Source organism: Rhipicephalus microplus, chromosome 5, assembly GCF_043290135.1.
Source record: "Rhipicephalus microplus isolate Deutch F79 chromosome 5, USDA_Rmic, whole genome shotgun sequence".
NCBI lineage: Eukaryota > Metazoa > Arthropoda > Arachnida > Ixodida > Ixodidae > Rhipicephalus > Rhipicephalus microplus.
Window position 1 is genome coordinate 27,658,746 of NC_134704.1, and position 18,913 is coordinate 27,677,658.

The window sequence follows — 18,913 nt, forward strand, 5'->3', positions numbered from 1 at the left end:
CTCCGAGTACTGCCATCTCCCATCTCGCATCGCCTGTGGCACACACCCGCTCTAGAGTAGGTGTGTGCCAATGGTGGCTACGTACAACAACGGATGATGTACAGACGCACGCCTTAAGGAGTCTCGCCCCTAAAATAAAAACTAAAATTGAAACGAGCCACCCAACAAGATTGCTCGTACTCAGGTTGCCTTCCCACCGATACGGTTTTAACGGAGATGAAATCGTGAACAGCATAAGCTGCTACGCATGAAAATAGCTGAAGAGAACATAGACTTTTTTTAGTTGCTTAAAAAGTAAGAATTCTGAAAAAAAAAGAACGACACGTTCACTATATACCAGCTCAATTCTGAAACGTGAGCTTCATAAAATGTGACAATAATTCATAAAGTTACGTCGATGCGAAAAGGCGAACTAAAATTTAAAAAAAAGAGAGGCAATGTTGAAATCGCGGAACAGGAGAAAAAGCGGGATTGCAGACGCATATAGTAAAACACTTCTTTTAGCTCTATATATCAAGGAAATAATCGCGAAGGCGGTATATTTTCTCACGTTGAGTACCGTTTTAAAGGTTGTGGGAAAAACAGCTGGCATATGTGAGACCACCGTCATGAAAATATTCACGCTTCACAAGTAGGGAACGATGATAGAACAGGCAGGATAAAGCTCCATAAAAAATATGACAACAGGCGCAAGACAAAGACAAACATAAAATGCATCGAAATGTTCAATTTCGGACAGTCCTGAAAGCGATTCCACATTGTGGTGTGCGAGGCGTGGATTTATAGTATTCAGAGGTCGTGGCGTCCGGACTCGGTACGGCGTCGTTGGCAAAAACAGTCTCGAAGCAGCAGCTTTTCCTATTCCCACCTCAATATTGTTTCCCTCACACGTCCTCGATTCTTTTTTCGATTCAGACTTGAGCATGAAATAAAATGAGCGAAGATCGGAAACAGAGAAAGAACAATATCTGTACGTTTAGAATGAAAAAAAAAAACACTGTGAAGTCTGGCTTGAGTTATGCGTTTTTTTTCTCTATCAGACAATCGCATTGAAAAAGTGAGAAACTTAAAATCAGCCAAGCTGGCGCCGACAAAAAAAAAAGAATGCCTATCGAAGATTTGCGAAGAGCGGACTCTGCTGCATGAAAAGTAGACGGAGTCCAAAACGTGAAGGCCAATAAAAATATTAGGCTGTTCTCGCCTGTTTCGGCTGTCGTCAAGGAGAGCATTGGCTATACGCTTACAAGCTACGCACCGTAGTCTCAACCCGTAAATATTATTAATAACACACTACCCGTTGTCGATTGTCTCCATCGCAGTTTTCTCGTCTCTTAGGTGTTCGCGCAGCTCTCTCGGCTAACTCGCTGCAAGAACGATGTTAATCGCTCTAGAACGTCCGCGAAAGTACTACACATCATTGAAGTAACTGTGTAACGCGTAACTAAGCGAAAAAAAAATATGCCTTCAAATTTATTTTGCTTAGGGTGAAGCCGCCTTTCTTTAGGAAGACGTATGAACATACAGGCAAAAGAAAAGGGCGTCCGCCATCGGATATGCATATTTTGTGAATATCTCTTTTTTTCTTCAATTTAGCATTTACGAATCTTTCTGTTGCATATTATTGATTGATGATTGATTAATATGTGGGATTTCACGTCCCAAAAACACCATTTTATTATAAGAGACGCCATAGTGGAGGGTTCTGGAAATTTCGACCAACTGGGGTTCTGTAGCGTGCATCCATAATTGAGCACACAGGCCTACAACATTTATGTTGCATAGTGCGGCACGAAAATAAGAAGACAGCATATCCCAGTATGCATGAATATTCAAAAGAGCCTTCACCATTACAAGAAGCTATACAGAAGGACGCACCTCAGAAAAACGTCTATTCCCTTAAATCCTCACACTGTCGCTTAAAGATTCTAGATAATCATTTACGAATGCACGGTATTTGAGATATTTTTCGCTCCGATGCGACATTGTTGCGTCGCACATGGTTCTACATGCTACGTACGCGATAGTTTCAAAGCTTAATTAATTGTTCCAATCGGCAATCGCTCATTCACCGTTATGCAACTCTAGCGCAAGCTCAGGAACTGTACGTTACGTTTTTTTTTTCGGACAGCAAAACGTCACAGGGTTCCTTACGCATTCGTTTAAGACAATTCGAGTGCGAAATCTGTCGTATTGCGGAGCGCCTTCGGATACCGGTCTGTAGTATGCTGTCGTCGTTGCTTGGCATCACGCTCAATGTGTAGTACACTGAGCGCGCATGCTCGCGTCAAGGAGATGTCTTCCGCCTCTTGTTCTTCGAAGGCCCTGACAGTTGACACTTATCGTCAGTGAAAGACGAACAAACAAGCGCACATGGCTTAACGCCGAAAAACCCACGTACAAACATAAAAGGCAAAGAGGAAGCCAGCGCGAAATAGACTGAAAGAGAATAGAAATAGAAATAGAAAAGAGATATAGAAAAAGAGAATAGAGAATAGAAAGAACTACGAACGAAAATAGAACGATAAAAAAGTGGAAAAAATAGAAAGAAATACACAGAAATAAAAACAGAAAAAGCGGGAAAGTAGAGAAGGAACGAAAGAGGAGGAAAACCAAAAAAAGTACAGAAGCAATTGATTGATATGTGGGGTTTAACGTCCCAAAACTATCATATGATTATGAGAGACGCCGTAGTGGAGGGCTCCGGAAATTTCGACCACCTGGGGTTCTTTAACGTGCATCCAAAACTGAGCACACGGGCCTACAACATTTCTGCCTCCATCGGAAATGCAGCCGCCGCAGCCGGGATTCGATCCCGCAACCTGCTTGTCAGCAGTTGAGTACCATAGCCACTAGACGACCTCGGCGGGGCAAAATACAGAAACAAAGCAAAGGAGGCCGCTCAGCTACGCACTTCCTTCAAGCTTGTAACCCCTATAGTGTGAAAATGCCTGTTTATCTTCTCGGTCAATCTATTGAACCCTCGTTTCTCCATCCGAAAGGTTTGTGCGCTTCGTCTGGTTTTGCTGTGTCTCCGTGATCGGATCACCTGCGACCCAGATTTGACGTCATTTGATGACGTCATCGCATGTTGTCACGTTACGTGACGTCCTGGTGACGTCATGAGCGATGACGAGTTTTCGCGTCACTCGTGTCGACGCCATGGATGATCGAATTTCACGCTCCACGAAGTATCCTATGCTTTCTTCGTAATATATCGACTCAATCCAAGGCCGCTTTCAGGGATTAATGTCCTTGGACCGGGAACGTATCATTCGAAGTCGCTCCCGTGTCCGTTGACGTTGCTGTTGGCACAGAGTTTCCTAAAATTAACTAGCAGGGAACTTCAATCGTTCAGCCACCATAGGAAAGATCGGCACTGCACGTAGTTGCCTAGCATTTGTGCTTGCGAGCTTTGAACGCACTTCTGGCTTTGTTTATTGCAGTGTTTCGGTGTCGTTATACGAATAAACTTACTGATTGTTTTGAACTTCGTGACCCGATTTGAATTAGTGAGCCTAAAACGTCAAGGTTGTGAAGCGTATACCTGCTGAACATTTTCTGATTTTTGTTTCATCACAAAGCAGCTCCAGGTAACGCGAAGCCAAATGGAGCCAGAAGAACGAAGACTATAGGCAAATTAATTTACTAACCATAATTACCATGCTCGATGAAGTGTCATGCTTTGCAGCTACCATAAACACTAGCGCCAGAGTTTCCCCTAGTGTATTTATAGCAGGCTCTACGGCTCTCGGTGGTAATAAAACAGGGTATAATGCATCAAGTCTGCGGGTCCTTGCGGTAGTCTGTAGGCCTGCTATGTACCGTAAAGTGTGCACAACATTCCTGTGTTTATTCTGCCTTCTTTCTTTCCTTACTTTTTATTTTAATGTTGGGCACCAAACCAGACGTACGTGTAGTTATGCTTATTTCCTGGTGAAGTGGTTCGGTTCACACAGCTGTCTTTGTCGTCGGTGGGCACGGCAGCTGCTCTTCGAGGAATGCAGGCTTACAAATGCTCCTTCCTTTCGTTGTTGCTTCTGACGCGACCAAACAGACGGCAATGCAGCTGCCATCCCCCTGACAATGAACTCTCGTGTCCGGTTTCTCACTGCAATGTGGTCCGATTACTAATCTCGCGGTATTCTGACTGCGCTGGCCAGATTCCTGAATAAGGCATCTCTGCGATGGCTCGGTCTTTCTCGTTGCATCGGCTTTGTGGCGCGATGAGGCTGAAAAAGATGAAAACGAGATGCAGCAAGCTATTTGAAAGTAAGTTTTGAAATAAGCAGCTTCATATTGCAAGTAGAAGGCGTACGCAGGATCAATAGGGTTGCAGTATTCGGAGACCAAGTAGTTGCTTTCGTTATACAAGCAGACACGGAGAAGCGTTGAAAAACACGTATACGTGTTTTTATCTCTGCCTATAGGCAGAGACATATAGTAAATGTTGTGAGCAATTCTTCCGTGAATGAACGCTTCCAAGCTCACCCTTTCAGTATTGTAGACGAATTCTTATTAAATCAAAAGTGATTTCTCACTACGTGATGGCCTTGAGCTTCTCTGAAGCGGCATGTCTCATAAATCTCGAATATGTATCACCGTACGTGAAACGCAGGGATGTACGTGAAACGCAGGGATTTCCCTCCGACTACGGCCGCTCATTGTTTCCTCACAAGCATTCTGAAGGAAGGTCCTTCGGCATCGATACAGTATTCCTCTATTGCGATTATTCTCTAGGTCGAGAGTTTAGTTGACATGATTGTATCTGATTGATTGATTGATTGATTGATTGATTGGTATGTGGAGTTTAACGTCCCAAAACGACCATATGATTACGAGAGACGCCGTAGTGGAGGGCTCCGGAAATTTCGACCACCTGGAGTTCTTTAACGTGCACCCAAACGTGAGCCCACGGGCCTAGAGCATTTTCACCTCCATCGAAATTGCATTCGCCACACATGATTGTATCTGAGAAAAACGAAAATGATGAAACGATAGGTCGTAACTGACGCATAGAGGTGAATCTTAAACTTAGTTTTGTCTGGAAGAATTAATATATGCACTTCCCTAAGTACGCGAAATGTTCGCGTTTTCAGTTTACACACACACACACACACACAGAGAGAGAGAGAGAGACGTAAGGAAAGAGAGAGCAAATGTAAGAAAGGGAGGAAGGTCATGTATAGCTCACTACTAACTTTTTTTTCCTTCGTTCCGCATCTTGCATTTCTTATTATTCATACTTTGCTGCCCTTCCCGACATTTTCCGAGTGGACAGGATTTACTGATCCCTAGATTCCGGGGTGTCGTCCCGTTCACTGCGCTCACTGCGTTCATGTCCCGACCGTTGTTTCTCGCTGTACAATGCCGAAAAAAAAGGCGGGGAGCCTCCTCGCGTCTCGGTTACGGTGCGTCGCACCGGCATCTGTGACTGGCATTTTGGATGGGAGCATTGAATCGCGCCTCCGCGTCGACGCTTCGGGCTGTCGCCTCTGTTTTGTGGTGTTGCGACTGCTCTCATCAAGCGGGCCTTTTGGGCCGGTAAAATATACGTTCTTCCCCACGGCTCATGACGGTTGTCTTTCGCTATTTCCGGGTGCGCACTTCCGGAAACTACGTACGCATATAGCGCGGTAGAATGCCATGCGCGAGGAGGTCTCGCTCACTGGATTCCATGCCGACCGGTTGTACCCTCGTGATCTCAGACGTCAGCGTAGCTCTGGTCGACTGGGCTGGCCCTACGCCATCTCCTGACGCCGACAAGAGCTCTCGCAAGTGGTGCCCCGTCCTCGGACTCCTCTGACCGTGTTTCCATCTTTCCTATCTCTCCGATTCCCTCAATATGTCGTCGCTCTCTGGCTTACCTCATCTCTCTTTCCCTCTCTCTACACCTTTATTCCTATCCTTTTAATCTCTCCTCACCCCCATTCCTTGTGAGCTACTGCTGAAGTGTCGCTCCCTGAAGCAGACAGTTACGGGGCCCACTTTTCCCTTCCTTTCTCTCTTAGAACCACTTAGAGTGCGCGATGAGTTGATTTGAGGTTGTTTAAGAACATCCGTTTACACTGGACACAGAGACGTGAGAAGGGTTTGTTACGCATATGCATTGCAATGCCACAGTGTGAGAGAACAAAAAATCACTATTCTTTCTCTCTCTCTCTTTCTTTTTCTCTTTTTTTAGTGAGGACTAATTTTCCACATATGTTCCCTTTCGACGTACAAGTCAGCTGTCTTTCCCTAAAATTTATAGCTATCTCTCTCTGAAGCGTGACTCTGACATTGTTTTTTCTTCAAAAGATTGCATGGCGTCTGCACATTCATACTGCAAACGCACTTAATGTGGAAAAGCAAAGCTTAGCTATGGTGTACTAAAATTGGGCAATGTGCCGTCTTCGCAGCAAATGAATGGGAAATCGGTGTTTGATTTCGCCATGACGCCACCAGTAGGGTGCCTCCATCGAACGGTGTGCCCAGTGCGCGTAACTTCAATTTGCATTACAAAACTTTCTGCAGTTTTCAAGAAAAATAGTCGCATCACACGATTGAAACTAAAAGTATCTGCAAGAATCAGACACATAGAACTCATTCTAGTGCATTAATAATATAAATTAAGCCGCTCTTGCATCGTATTAGCTGTTACAATTTTTTGTGCAGAACAGCGACCCAGGTAGTCTGCTTGCTTACTGTCTTACCTGCAGAAGAGGTAAAAAATGCACATCCCTTTTCATTCCATGCATGTACACATTTGCCTATAGCTGTCACACTAATCTAAAATTATGCAATGAAACGAACGAGGCATAGAGTTAATATGCTGACTCTTTATATCAACTCGATGAAACCGGGAGGTCCGGGAGGACAACGTGAACATAATCAGTTGGGTTCCACGACCACCACTCACCAGCATGAGCCAGAAAAGTAAAAAGTTGCGATGTTTAAAAAAAAACGTTCCATCACGAATACTGCTGTATTTGTTTATACATTTTACTAATACTTTTTACAGAAATCACGACAAGCATGGCAACTACAACTGACGATTGGAGGCTTTGTATTTCAGCCTCTCACGAATTACATTAGAGGGGGGCCGCCTGGTCGCGCCAAAGTAGTACGATGTGCTCCGGCTCTGAAGGTCGTCATCTCAAAAGAGAGCCATGCATTCGGCGCCAGACGGCATGCTGCCCCATTCTAGTACACCATAGCTCAGCTGCCTAATTTTTTTCCTTGCAATGTTAATTCCGAAAAAAAAAGTTCACGAGATCTCCTATGCACTCACATAAACAGTCTGGAAGGCGAAAGCGACCTTCCTTTCCTCTTTGGTCCACTGCCTCTGAAATCGGAGTCACCTCTCCCGCTTTCGCACAACCCCCCTGATCGAGTCATAATAGACTAAGCTATACGATCTCATATGACGACACCATACTGTGACGTTACGCCACGTGACGTTACTTTGACGTCACGGTAATTATAACTCAACCATATATGGTGATATGTGACGTCAAAACGTAACGGGGGGCACGTCGTCACATCCCGTGCTCACTATTTTTTGCACCGCTCACGTTGACGCCGCCGAAGAGAGATACCGAAGCGGGACGCCAGTCAATTTTTGCGTTTGATGGGGCATATAAAGACTTTCGCTTTGGAAGAAATGCGTGTCTGAGTAAATAGTGTCGATCAATAAATGCCATTACAGACAATCAAGCCTAAGCACACGTGTTACTAGTCTGAGGCACTTTCATAATCGGGCGGCAAATGCATTCATTTTCGTCTTACTTGGTAGTAATAATAATAATAAATAACAACAACAACAACAACAATAATAACAACAATAATAATAATAATAATAATAATAATAATAATAATAATAATAATAATAATAATAATAATAATAATAATAATAATAATAATAATAATAATAATAATAATGCCTTTTATTTCCTAAACTAAAGTAGCACATGTTACTAGGCCTGCCTAAGCTAAATAGTAGCAGAGCCTGACAGACAGTGAAACCAACCGAACGTATTTCATGGTTGTAGTTCGTTGTATGAGAGAGATAATAGAACAAAAAAATAGAAAACGTGCACATTTCAGTAGAAGCAACAGGACATCCAAGTTATAGTTATTATCATTATACAAGTGTTAAGTAATGAAAGTAATCAAAAAATGTAAATACAGCTTAATTTCTTAAGCAAAGTACCACACTAGATGATTGCTTAGGAATGATTATATTGATATTCAGAGGATTGTAAAGTAACTTCTACGGATAGTGTAAACCATTCCTATCGATCGAAGAGGGACGCCTGCTTTCGTCACTGAGTTTATTCATTGGAAACTCAGTCATTGCTATAAAGCGGCCAATCTCTATTTGCGAGAGGTCCCTAATAATCGTTTCAAGCAACCTCGCAACGTTTAGGGTCCTCTTCGAAAGCTTATTGAGAATATTGGAAAAAGTGTGAAGTGAGAGAATTTCACCGAAATCAACTTTAATCACCACGCTGGTCATCAAAAGCATCCGATGGCCCTCCCGGACGATTAGTTGTTAACATTTAAAGAGTGGATAATGTGTAGACAACACCACGACTGTAATTTACGCAGTGCAATGCACATGCGAAATGCGTTCGTCTATTTTCCACCGCATAAGTTATTGCCGGACTGACCTTCAGGCACTAAGGGTTAATGTTAGGAATCGTGAGGCGCTACAAAATCGTCATGAAGTGCCGAACGAGAAAGCTAACTTTAGTTAATGGGTTTTACATGTGGAAACCACGACATAGTTATGAGGCATGCCGTAGCACAAGAATCAATCATATTGACTTCGCGTTGAATGAATGAATGAATGAATGAATGAATGAATGAATGAATGAATGACCTATCTGGCCGTTCTCCATTTTTCTACGCGACAATATTGGTTTAGTCGATTACACTCATTTATTTCTAGTCCTGCAAAATATTTTTTGTTTGTATAAGGATTTTAGCCATTCAGGCTAAAAAAACAGCTTTGTCAGCCCAAGCAGAGACTCAAAGTGCCCACATATATACACAAAGCATTGCGTTGTTAGTGAACAGGCCTTCAAAATCGAGAACGCCCATGTCGTTATCACTTTTGAAACACTCGCATTCCAACGCTCGGAATCGACGTTACAGAAGAGGAAAATATTTATATTCCTGTCTCACACTCGATAAACAGAATAATTCTTTTAGCTTTAAGACGTGAGAGCAACGAAAACGTTCTGAGACGTTTTCGGAATAAGATCGCACAACTAGCGAAGAGACATAGTCTTGGGAATTTCAGTGAGCGCTTGTCTTTCTGCTTTGTTACTTCCTCGAAAATCATTTCTTATCTCGAAGTTTCGGTGCTTGCTGATATGTGCGTGTTGTTACGGCTTTTCTACGAAAGTGAAGCCTGCGCACGAGAATAACATTGATTCAAAAGGGGTATTTGGGCTGTATTCTTTTCATCATATACTGCACTCGCGTATTTCGATGCATTGCATGATTAGCGTTAACGCCGTCTATAAGGAGAAAATGTATCGTTCAGATAGGCAACAACGTAAACACTGGGTTCTTGTATTAATCTTCTAGTTTTTGTTTGATCACATTCTTTGTATGTCGAGACGCTGCAATCATTATTGCTATTTTTTCTGTGGCGGTCGAAGTGCATCCGTTGCGGCTTCAATGTGGACCCATATATTTACATCTTTAAATAAATAAATAACAAAAAGAACCAAAGAGCTTAAAACAGCCGCATAAAAGCAATAATAACGTAGTCCACGCCCACACACTGCTACGATAGTTATGGAGCTCTCTGTCCGCCCAGAAGAAGTGGGCTCGACCCCAGCTATGGTGGTCGAAATTCCCGGAGCTTTCCACAGCCGCGGGCTTCTTAATGATGCCGCATTTTTAAAATTAATATTATTAGATAGTAAAGACAAAAGAAAGGAACCACATCGGGATGTGATAAGCGTTCACCATTGTGCAATCATCAGTGCAACGCATGCGTATATCAGACACTGTGGCTTTTGATATCGCCAAGCAAAAGTCGCACTTCTCGACCACGTCAATTTCTCTTCACCTTATAATTCCTGCAGTTCAATTAAGACGATTACTGGTTTTCCGCATTGTGTTCTTGGCATCATGTTTGCGAACTTCATAACGTCTTCTTTTTAAACAAGAAACTCTTCACTCTCATTACATTTTTTACCCATTCATCTTTATCTCAGCTTTAATCGAGTTGGTTCGTAACCTTTTACAACGCCGCTTGGGAACATTGTTTTCATAATCACACAATTTATTTTATTCTTTTGTTGTTGGGGGTGATTTAGAGTGATTTCCTTGGTGACGTTGTACTTTTGCAGATAAGTCGTACACTCTTTTTTGTCCATCCGAGCTTCCTGCTCACGATTCTTGCCCACTTCATGTTCTTGTGTGACGCGACCCTGTTCATCTATGCAGCACTTTGTTTCACTTCGCATTTAACGATGATGTTCTAAGACAAATAAGAAAGTACAAGTAAAACAGCCACAGCTTGCTTGATGCGAACCTACAGATATCGACGGTTCACTCATGTTAGCAGTTTTTTTTTTATTTTATCATTCGCAGCACGTACCTTTTGAGAGACGGATTCTGCATGTCCTACGGAATGAACAGACCGGCATTAGGAAGAAAACAATGCGCGCAGTAAACATTATGACTGTGGCGATCAATTTCGCGTTATTATTGGATCTCATAGGTCATTAGGTCGTGAAGAAGAGCACCGAGTTCTTGATACCGGCTTCGATATGTACAGTGATGTCGCTATACAGGGTTGGGACTTCCAACTCCGCTTCATTTATGTTCAATATCGTGTGGCAGATATCGTTAAGAGGGCCGCAATCACTGCTGGCTCCATTATTTCGTGCCGTAACTGTTGAATTCACAATCATTTCAGTGTGCCTTACTTGTGTGGTTTGCCCCTTCGACGCAGGCCCCTTGCGCAAGCTCCTCCGCAACCATCGCCATCTGTGGGCGTCCCGGGACAGTACGGCGTGAGTCGCCCCATGCTCGCCGCGGATGACCGGCCCCAGGCCAGCGCTACCGGCCTTCTTGGCCGCCAGAGGGCGAGACCCACAAATGGCCCTTCTGAAAGCCGCGGCGAAAAAGGTGCGAGTTTTTGTTTTCTTTTTCTTCATTATTACCAAAATAATAATAAATCAAGCAAGTAGCGAAGGTTGCCCCTTCCCCCTTAGTTGTTTGAATAAAAATGCCTTTTTTAGTTGGGAAAGCGAAAAAAAAATGGGGAGAGTTGCATTCAGTCGCGCAAGGCTTGAAATAGCAAATCTTGACGGTTCTGAAGTTTTACCAGGTTACTTCTAGATGGTTGCTAGGCTTTATCTAGGTGATGCTAGGTTGTTTCTAGATTGCTTCTACGTTCTTTGTTGCCTCTATTAAGGTGATGCAGGGTTGTTTCCAGGTAATTACTATGTTTCTAAGTAGGTTACGGGAGCTTATTATACGTAGCTACTAGGGTGCAACCTATGTTGCTTTCTAGGTCACCTTTAGGACGTTTACAGTTTGGCTAGTTCTAGCCTTCAAAATCGTCCAACTTTGCCATTTCTTTTTTTTCCTGTCTCTTTCTTTGCTAACTATCCCAACAATATATATATATATATATATATATATATATATATATATATATATATATATATATATATATATATATATATATATATATATAAAGAGAGAGAGAGAGACATAACAGACAGTAGTGCCAAGGAATGTATAGGAGAAGTTATTAGAACAAATCGAATGTAAAGAAGAAGAAAGAAAAGTGGGTGAAAAAATAACCAGCCGTGAGCAGGAATCGAACCTACGACTTTCGAATAACGCGTTCGATGCTCTAACCACTGAGCTATATCACTGAGCTCAGTGGTTAGAGCATCGAACGCGTTATTCGAAGGTCATAGGTTCGATTCCTGCTCACGTCTGGTTATTTTCAGCTGTGATGGCTCAGTGGTTAGAGCATAGAACCTGCGACCGTGTTATTCGAACGTGTTAGAGCATCGAACGCGTTATTCGAAGGTCGCAAGTTCGGTTCCTCCCCACGGCAAGCTATCTTTTCACCCACTTTTCTTTCTTCACATTTACATAACAATTCTGTCTAATAACTTCCCCTATAATTTCCTTGGCATTATTGCTTGTTAGATCTCATTATATATATATATATATATATATATATATATATATATATATATATATATATATATATATATATATATATATATATTGGATGTTAATTTTTTGTACACATTGTACATTGTACACAATAAAGCTTTTACGATCAAAAATTGCGCTTGCTTATATACACCTTCTGCACTGGTCACTCCTTACGTTCTCCTTTCAACGCATCAAACGTGCAAGCTAGGTGCACACTTTAGATGTAATTAGATTTATACTCCCCATAAACATTAAACAAAAGTGGGAAGTACTCTCATCACGTTATGATTTATCCGTGTTTGCGACGCACGTAGCACTTTCGCTGGACAGTAAGTTTCTTTCTTTCTTTCCTTCTTTCTTTCTGTCTTTCTTTCATTATTTATTTATTTATTCAAATGTTTGTTTGGTTTTCTTTGTTTCTCGCTCTGTAGATTAATGTTTTCGTATATTGTTCAGCGTTTAATGCGTCACTGCATGAATATCTGTTTTTTTCTGTTTCAAGTGGTTAAAAATTCGTGCACAGAAATTATCAACTACATCGAATCTCAAAATATTTTCAACGGCGTTTTCTTCATTGAATAACGTAAATTTCGAAGATTGTCTCGTGTTCTTGTAATCGCTTGCGAAAAGGGATTCGGAAAGAAACCCCTTCGTACGTGCGTTCTGACACGCTTGCATCGTCAGGCTCCCTAGCGGTTTTAGTTAGTGTTATGGCGCTAACCATGCTAAATAATCCGGCTGCATAAACATAGGTTGACTAAACGCGTTAGGAAAACGAGAAAATCTGGATCACGTTTCGTTCCAAAGGGCATCAAATGTTCGAAGTATTAAAAATGCTACCAGCTCTTGTGCTCCTCTAATACGCTGGACGCTTAGTGGCTCTGTTATTATTCGTTATACTCTCTTAGAGCTCTCAAAAAACGAGCTGGAAATAAAGCCAGGGAAATTAGAGATGACGTTAATTGTACTGCTTTAAGCGCATTGTAGTAATTGTGATGCGGATGTGAAGTATTTGGAGTGGACGAAAATACAATTTTCTCCGTGAAGGGACAGAAGCCGCGACCTTTGGATTACGTGCCCGAAGCCGTTGGAAAGCTAGCTGCGGTAATGGTAAGCCCCCGTCCAGTTGAGAACTTGCCAACAATAGCATGTGACCGAGAGAAAAAAGCTGAGCCCTGTCTTTCTGAGAATTTTGTCAGCAAAGCAAAATGCCAAGAATCCACCGAATTTCAGGACCTCGCATGATCCTCCACCATTGCTGAGGGGGCTGCTTAGCAAGCAGATAACGGTTATTTCATGAGTGTAGACGCGTCTTAAGAAAATTCAAAGAGCGAAGAAGTTCGCTGCGCTGGTATTCGAAGTATTGTTGCTGATATCAACGTTCTTACTTTTTGGGATATTTTAACAAGAATATTTTGACCATTGAAGTAAAAAGAAAACGTGCTCAATAGTTTGTTTTTATTTTCATAACTGAGCGATGCATGTTAGCAAACCAGATAGCTTTTTTTTACTAGTCTCCTTGACCTTGCTTTCTTATTCTTCAGACATTGTTAAAGTGAAACAAACCTGTGCCAGAACGATTCTAAAACTTCCAATGTCACTCACAGCGTAAATCTGTCGTTCATCATTTTGTCATGGTACAACAAGCAAAGACGCCTGTTGCTTTGCTGAAGAAGGCTCAGCGATCGCTTAGAGGTTCTTTACAAAATTTAGCTCGAACAAACAACTTTCAAAGAAGGAGTTATGTAAGCATATTGTAAAAAAAAACGTGGCAGTGAATCTAACGAGCTGAAACTGAAGCATTGTTGTCTTCAGATTACATATGCGTTCAAACAGTCGTTTGTGTTCACAAATAAATATAGCTAGTAAGCCACAAAAACCGACGCCAGTGCAAACAGTCTAGTTGTCATCGGAAGTGTCGTGTATTACTGAACAGCAACAAATTTCAATTTCTGAGTCACCTTTTATATTGTGTTACGTGTTATTGCATCCTCCTTTATTCCGAAAGAAAGTAAGTAATAATAGAGTTGCGCAACATTGCAGCTATTCATCTTCACAGCACTGCTAGCTCCTTCGTCATTTCGCACGGAGGAAATTTCGTTAAGGCGCACAAAAGGGATGTGACGCATGTGGAGCCGTAATATCGCGTGTAGGGAAGCCCTGAATAAAAAGCAGGAGTCGCACTATCAATATAAAATGTGCGAAGAGCGCGGAGTTCTCCGTTCGGCACGAAATACCATATCACTGTAATAAAGAAAAAAGTCCGAAAGCATGCCAAACAGAAGCGCGTCCTCACTGATAGCAACAATGGTGCATCCCCCGTGCAAGGCACAGAGCCCCCCCCCTTGCGGGGCTCTGCAAACACACGCACAGTTTCAATCGGGGGCAGGGGTGAGCGTTGGGCCCAAAATAAAGGACAAGCTGGCGCATTCTCTTATAAATTAGGTTTTGTTTATACTTCCGTAAAGGGGGGTCGTCATTGTTCTGCTTGTTGAAACGAGGCCGTCTCCTTCCATTTCTTTTTCGCACACAATACCGTTCCTGATTGCGTTGCGTGACGGCTGAGCCACCTCGTTATATGTGGAATAAATTTTCCTTCCTTTGACGAAGCCTGTCTGACCCCTCTCTTCTTATTTCTTACATATCGACAAGTTTTCTTCTTTCCTACAAGGTCGTTGCTTTTTTTCTCTCGCTTTGTTTGCATGGTGACAATGAGAAGCAACTAGAGTTTGCTGATACTTTTTCTTAGTGGCTATTAAAACTATTCGGTGCGATTCCATGTTGTGGTGCACTGATAAATTTATTTCCAGGCGATAGTATATATTGCGTTTTTTTTCTCTTCTAACTTTGAAGTAACAAACAGTGACACACGCAAAGTTTAAAACTATGAACAAACAAACAAACAAACAAACCTCACCTTGTGGACATGCCTGTAAAGCGTGCTCCTTTGTGGCAATAGTGTTTATGCAATACAGCCAACTTTACATATCTATACCAGTTTTTTTTGGGGGGGGGGAGGGGCAAGACAATTTCAATAGCTGATTTGCCTCCTTTAAAGCGTTAACATTATCGCTGTTTTCCCAAAGTAAGCTAAAGAAAACTTTTATTGCTCTCTAAACAGCTGCTAATAATATGTGGAAAGTGCTTATGATTTAGCTTACCAAGTCGGTTAGCATCTACTTCCTCAAGTAGTGTAAAAACATGGCAAATATAATTTGCCTCTATTTAATAAACAATTAAACCAGAATCGTTGTACTTAATCAAATAAAGAAAGCTCACTTTGAAGCTAGATTTATTTATTATGATACAACAACGTGTGGAAATTATTACAACTTTTTTGTGACACAGCTTTGTCATTAACGGCGATGAAAAATGTCCGTTAAGCACAGATATTAACCATATGCGATTCTTCTATAAGTTACTACGGAAAGTTGACAGAGTAGAATCTGATAGTTAATCTCTTCCTTCTAGATTTCATCTGTTACCTCTGATATTATCACCCTTACATCTTTATTTGTGTAAGCGAGTGTCTGACATGAACAAAATTAAAGGATATTCGATTGATAAGCGCAAGTTATGATGCCGAGTTCAGGCACAGTTGCCAGGTAAGCAAATGCTGCTTTCGAATTCACGAAACCGTTTCTTTTTAAGAATTAGGCACAGAGTTTAAATGTCTATGTGACTGCGTGTTCTTGAAGTATTAGGATTACATACATACATACATACATACATACATACATACATACATACATACATACATACATACATACATACATACATACATACATACATACATACATCCTGACCTGTATAACTTGCCTGTAAAGCGTGCTCCTCTGCGGTAATGGTGTTTATGCAACACAGCCAGCTTTAGCATTTTTAACATTTTTTAGACAGAACAATATTAATGGCTTATTTGCCTTCTTAAAAGCGTTAACTTTATCACTGTCTTCTCAAAGTAAGCTAAAGAAAGTTTTATTGCTTCCTGAAGACTTACTAATTATTTGTGGAAGTGGGAAAATGGTTTAGCTTGACATACATACATACATACATACATACATACATACATACATACATACATACATACATACATACATACATACATACATACATACATACATACATACATACATACATACATACATACATACATACATACATACATACATACATACATACATACATACATACATACATACATACATACATACATACATACATACATACATACATACATACATACATACATACATACATACACACACACACACACACACACACACACACACATACATACATACATACATACATACATACATACATACATACATACATACATACATACATACATACATACATACATACATACATACAAAGAGAGAGATAGAGAGACACGCACACAACAGAACATCTTTAACTATGTTACGCGTGCTACAAATAACTAGGCTAATTCAAAACCTGTGGATTGAGATTCCTCTCACGAAAAGAGTAATTTTTCGTCCACGTTAATTTCTTTCAATTTAAGTGAGAATCATTACATTACAGCTGCGAAGTCACAAATGATGCAGTCTGTGCTTTTCTTGGCTCTAGGGGCATGCTGGTTTCATTACTAGTGCATAAAAGCAACACTGATACTGCACTCTCAAATCTTTTGTTTGCTGTGCATTGAATTGAATATAAACCAAAGACTATAGCTGTGATGTGCCGTAATATACCGAGAGCGAATAGTTCTAACTGTGGTTACATAGCACTTGCTGCATAATTCAGAAATGCTGAATGTTTTTTCTAGCCCTTGTTCAAAATTTTAAAAACATTAAGAGAAAGGAAAAGAGGGTCTTAATGGGGCCTTCGCCGGCAAAATTGATTGGACAGCCGGATGTCAGGGATGGAATTGCTGCTTTTGCAAAGCTATGGTATTCGAAGCAGTAGCGACAAAATTGATGACACGCCAGGCCGGCTTCTAAGAGAGCTATACTTCGAAGAAACTGCCGCAAAAACCAAACGCAACAGAAAGCCATTTCCTGAACTCAACCACTGGTTGCGCACGCTTCTGCTAGTACCGGATGAATTGAATTCTATTTCTTGACTAAGGACGTTAAAAGTGCCGTAATTGTGGGCGGAACGGAACTAAACTACTCCACCGTCATGGTGCATTCTCCCAAACATTTTTTTGCTTCTCGCTATTGTTGTGAGTGGTGCACATCGAATGAACAGGATCATTGCCTTCGATGTCCTTGAAGTGTTAAGCTTCCTTGTCGGCTATATAACGACCTCTCCACTAGGAGCCCATGTGTCGCAAGTAAAACAAATGACAAATGCGTTAGCATTTGTTTTCTGCCATTTTTTGGCCAGAGAAGCAATTCTAAGAAACACAAAATGAACATTTAATCAAAGTCTATCCCGAAACAGTGCCGGAATAGTATGCGAGTACGGCAGAGTGTTTTTTTTTTCTTTTTCGGACGACGTTGCGAACGCGTACTCGTTTTTTTTGTCAGCATTTCAAAACAATGGTTTTCCCCTCTTAGCCGTGCCCGTATGTGATTGGTACTACTGCCGCTTCTGCTTGATTTTGAAATTGAAATTTCATTCCGCAATAAGAGTAAGTTACGAGAATGGCAGGGAAAAGCTGTAAAACAATTCCTATTGTTTTATTTTTGCGCGCAACTGAGCAGAAGCGTTATGCTTTTTTGTCGTCACGTTAAACTTATTATTATTATTATTATTATTATTATTATTATTATTATTATTATTATTATTATTATTATTATTATTATTATTATTATTATTCATAAAGCGCTCGTTTGACTTAGCCATTGTCATGGCGCTCTATCCTATTGTTTGAAATGCACGTCTTTTTGAAACATAGCGAGTTGCTATGATCGCCCATTTAAAACCTTTCGCTACGCTACCTGCAAAGACAATGACATTTTGTATATGTGTGCATAATATGCCTTCGTTTATAGCGCCAGGTAAGAGCTTTCGTTTAGCACGCCCTGTAGGCAGAGACACTGATAAAGGTTAGAAACAACAAGTAAGACTAACCAACGGATATCTACAATTGGCAACCGTGTACTCGGGAAGGAGGAAGGGGTCACAAAGCAAGCAATGAGAAGACGTTCATGAAAACAAAGAGGCTCCAATATTTACTCAACCAAAATGACTGGAACGTGAAAACCATTATCGTCTTCACAATCTTTGTATTGAACCTCCGCTTCCGCCCCACTCCTAAAGACGTCTGCACTGGCTCCAGGATGGGAGGTTGTCCGCCTGGTTGCGCACTGCCTTCGCGATCGTTCCCGCATTAACCAAGCTACGATGTCGTCCGATGACCTCATAATGTGACGTCCCGTCAAGCGACGTCACAAACAACATAGGGACGTCATAAAGTATGGCGGACGGTTATGTTATGATGACGTCATGTCGATGTGAATCACGTGACGACGTCACCACATGGCGTCACAGGGTGACCTCATCACAATCACGTTGTCCCGTCACAACACCACGTGGCTTCACCAAAAATCATACGTTATTGCAACATTCGTGTTCATGGTGCCGACGCGCGACGCCGGAGAATTTCCACGTCTGATGGGACATCAAAGGTATTCGTCTTAATTTTGATGTATTGACATTACAAAAGCACTTAAGCAAGAGACCAGCATTTTAAGTGACTCATCACGACGTGTCTTTCATTCCCGGTTGTCCAAGGAAACCATAGCAGGGTCCTCGT

The 18,913-nt window shown here is 41.5% G+C and overlaps 1 protein-coding gene across 2 annotated transcripts in view; it reads left to right on the forward strand.

The window, feature by feature from the left end:
• LOC119173953 (suppressor of lurcher protein 1) overlaps positions 1 to 18,913 on the forward strand; it is a 376,626-nt gene that overhangs the window by 95,172 nt on the left and 262,541 nt on the right. For both annotated transcript variants that reach the window (XM_075895055.1, XM_075895053.1), the window contains exon 2: positions 10,958 to 11,133. In XM_075895055.1, coding sequence (XP_075751170.1) covers positions 11,044 to 11,133 — 90 coding nt within the window. In that variant the 5' untranslated portion in view covers positions 10,958 to 11,043. The remainder of the gene's footprint in view (positions 1 to 10,957; positions 11,134 to 18,913) is intronic.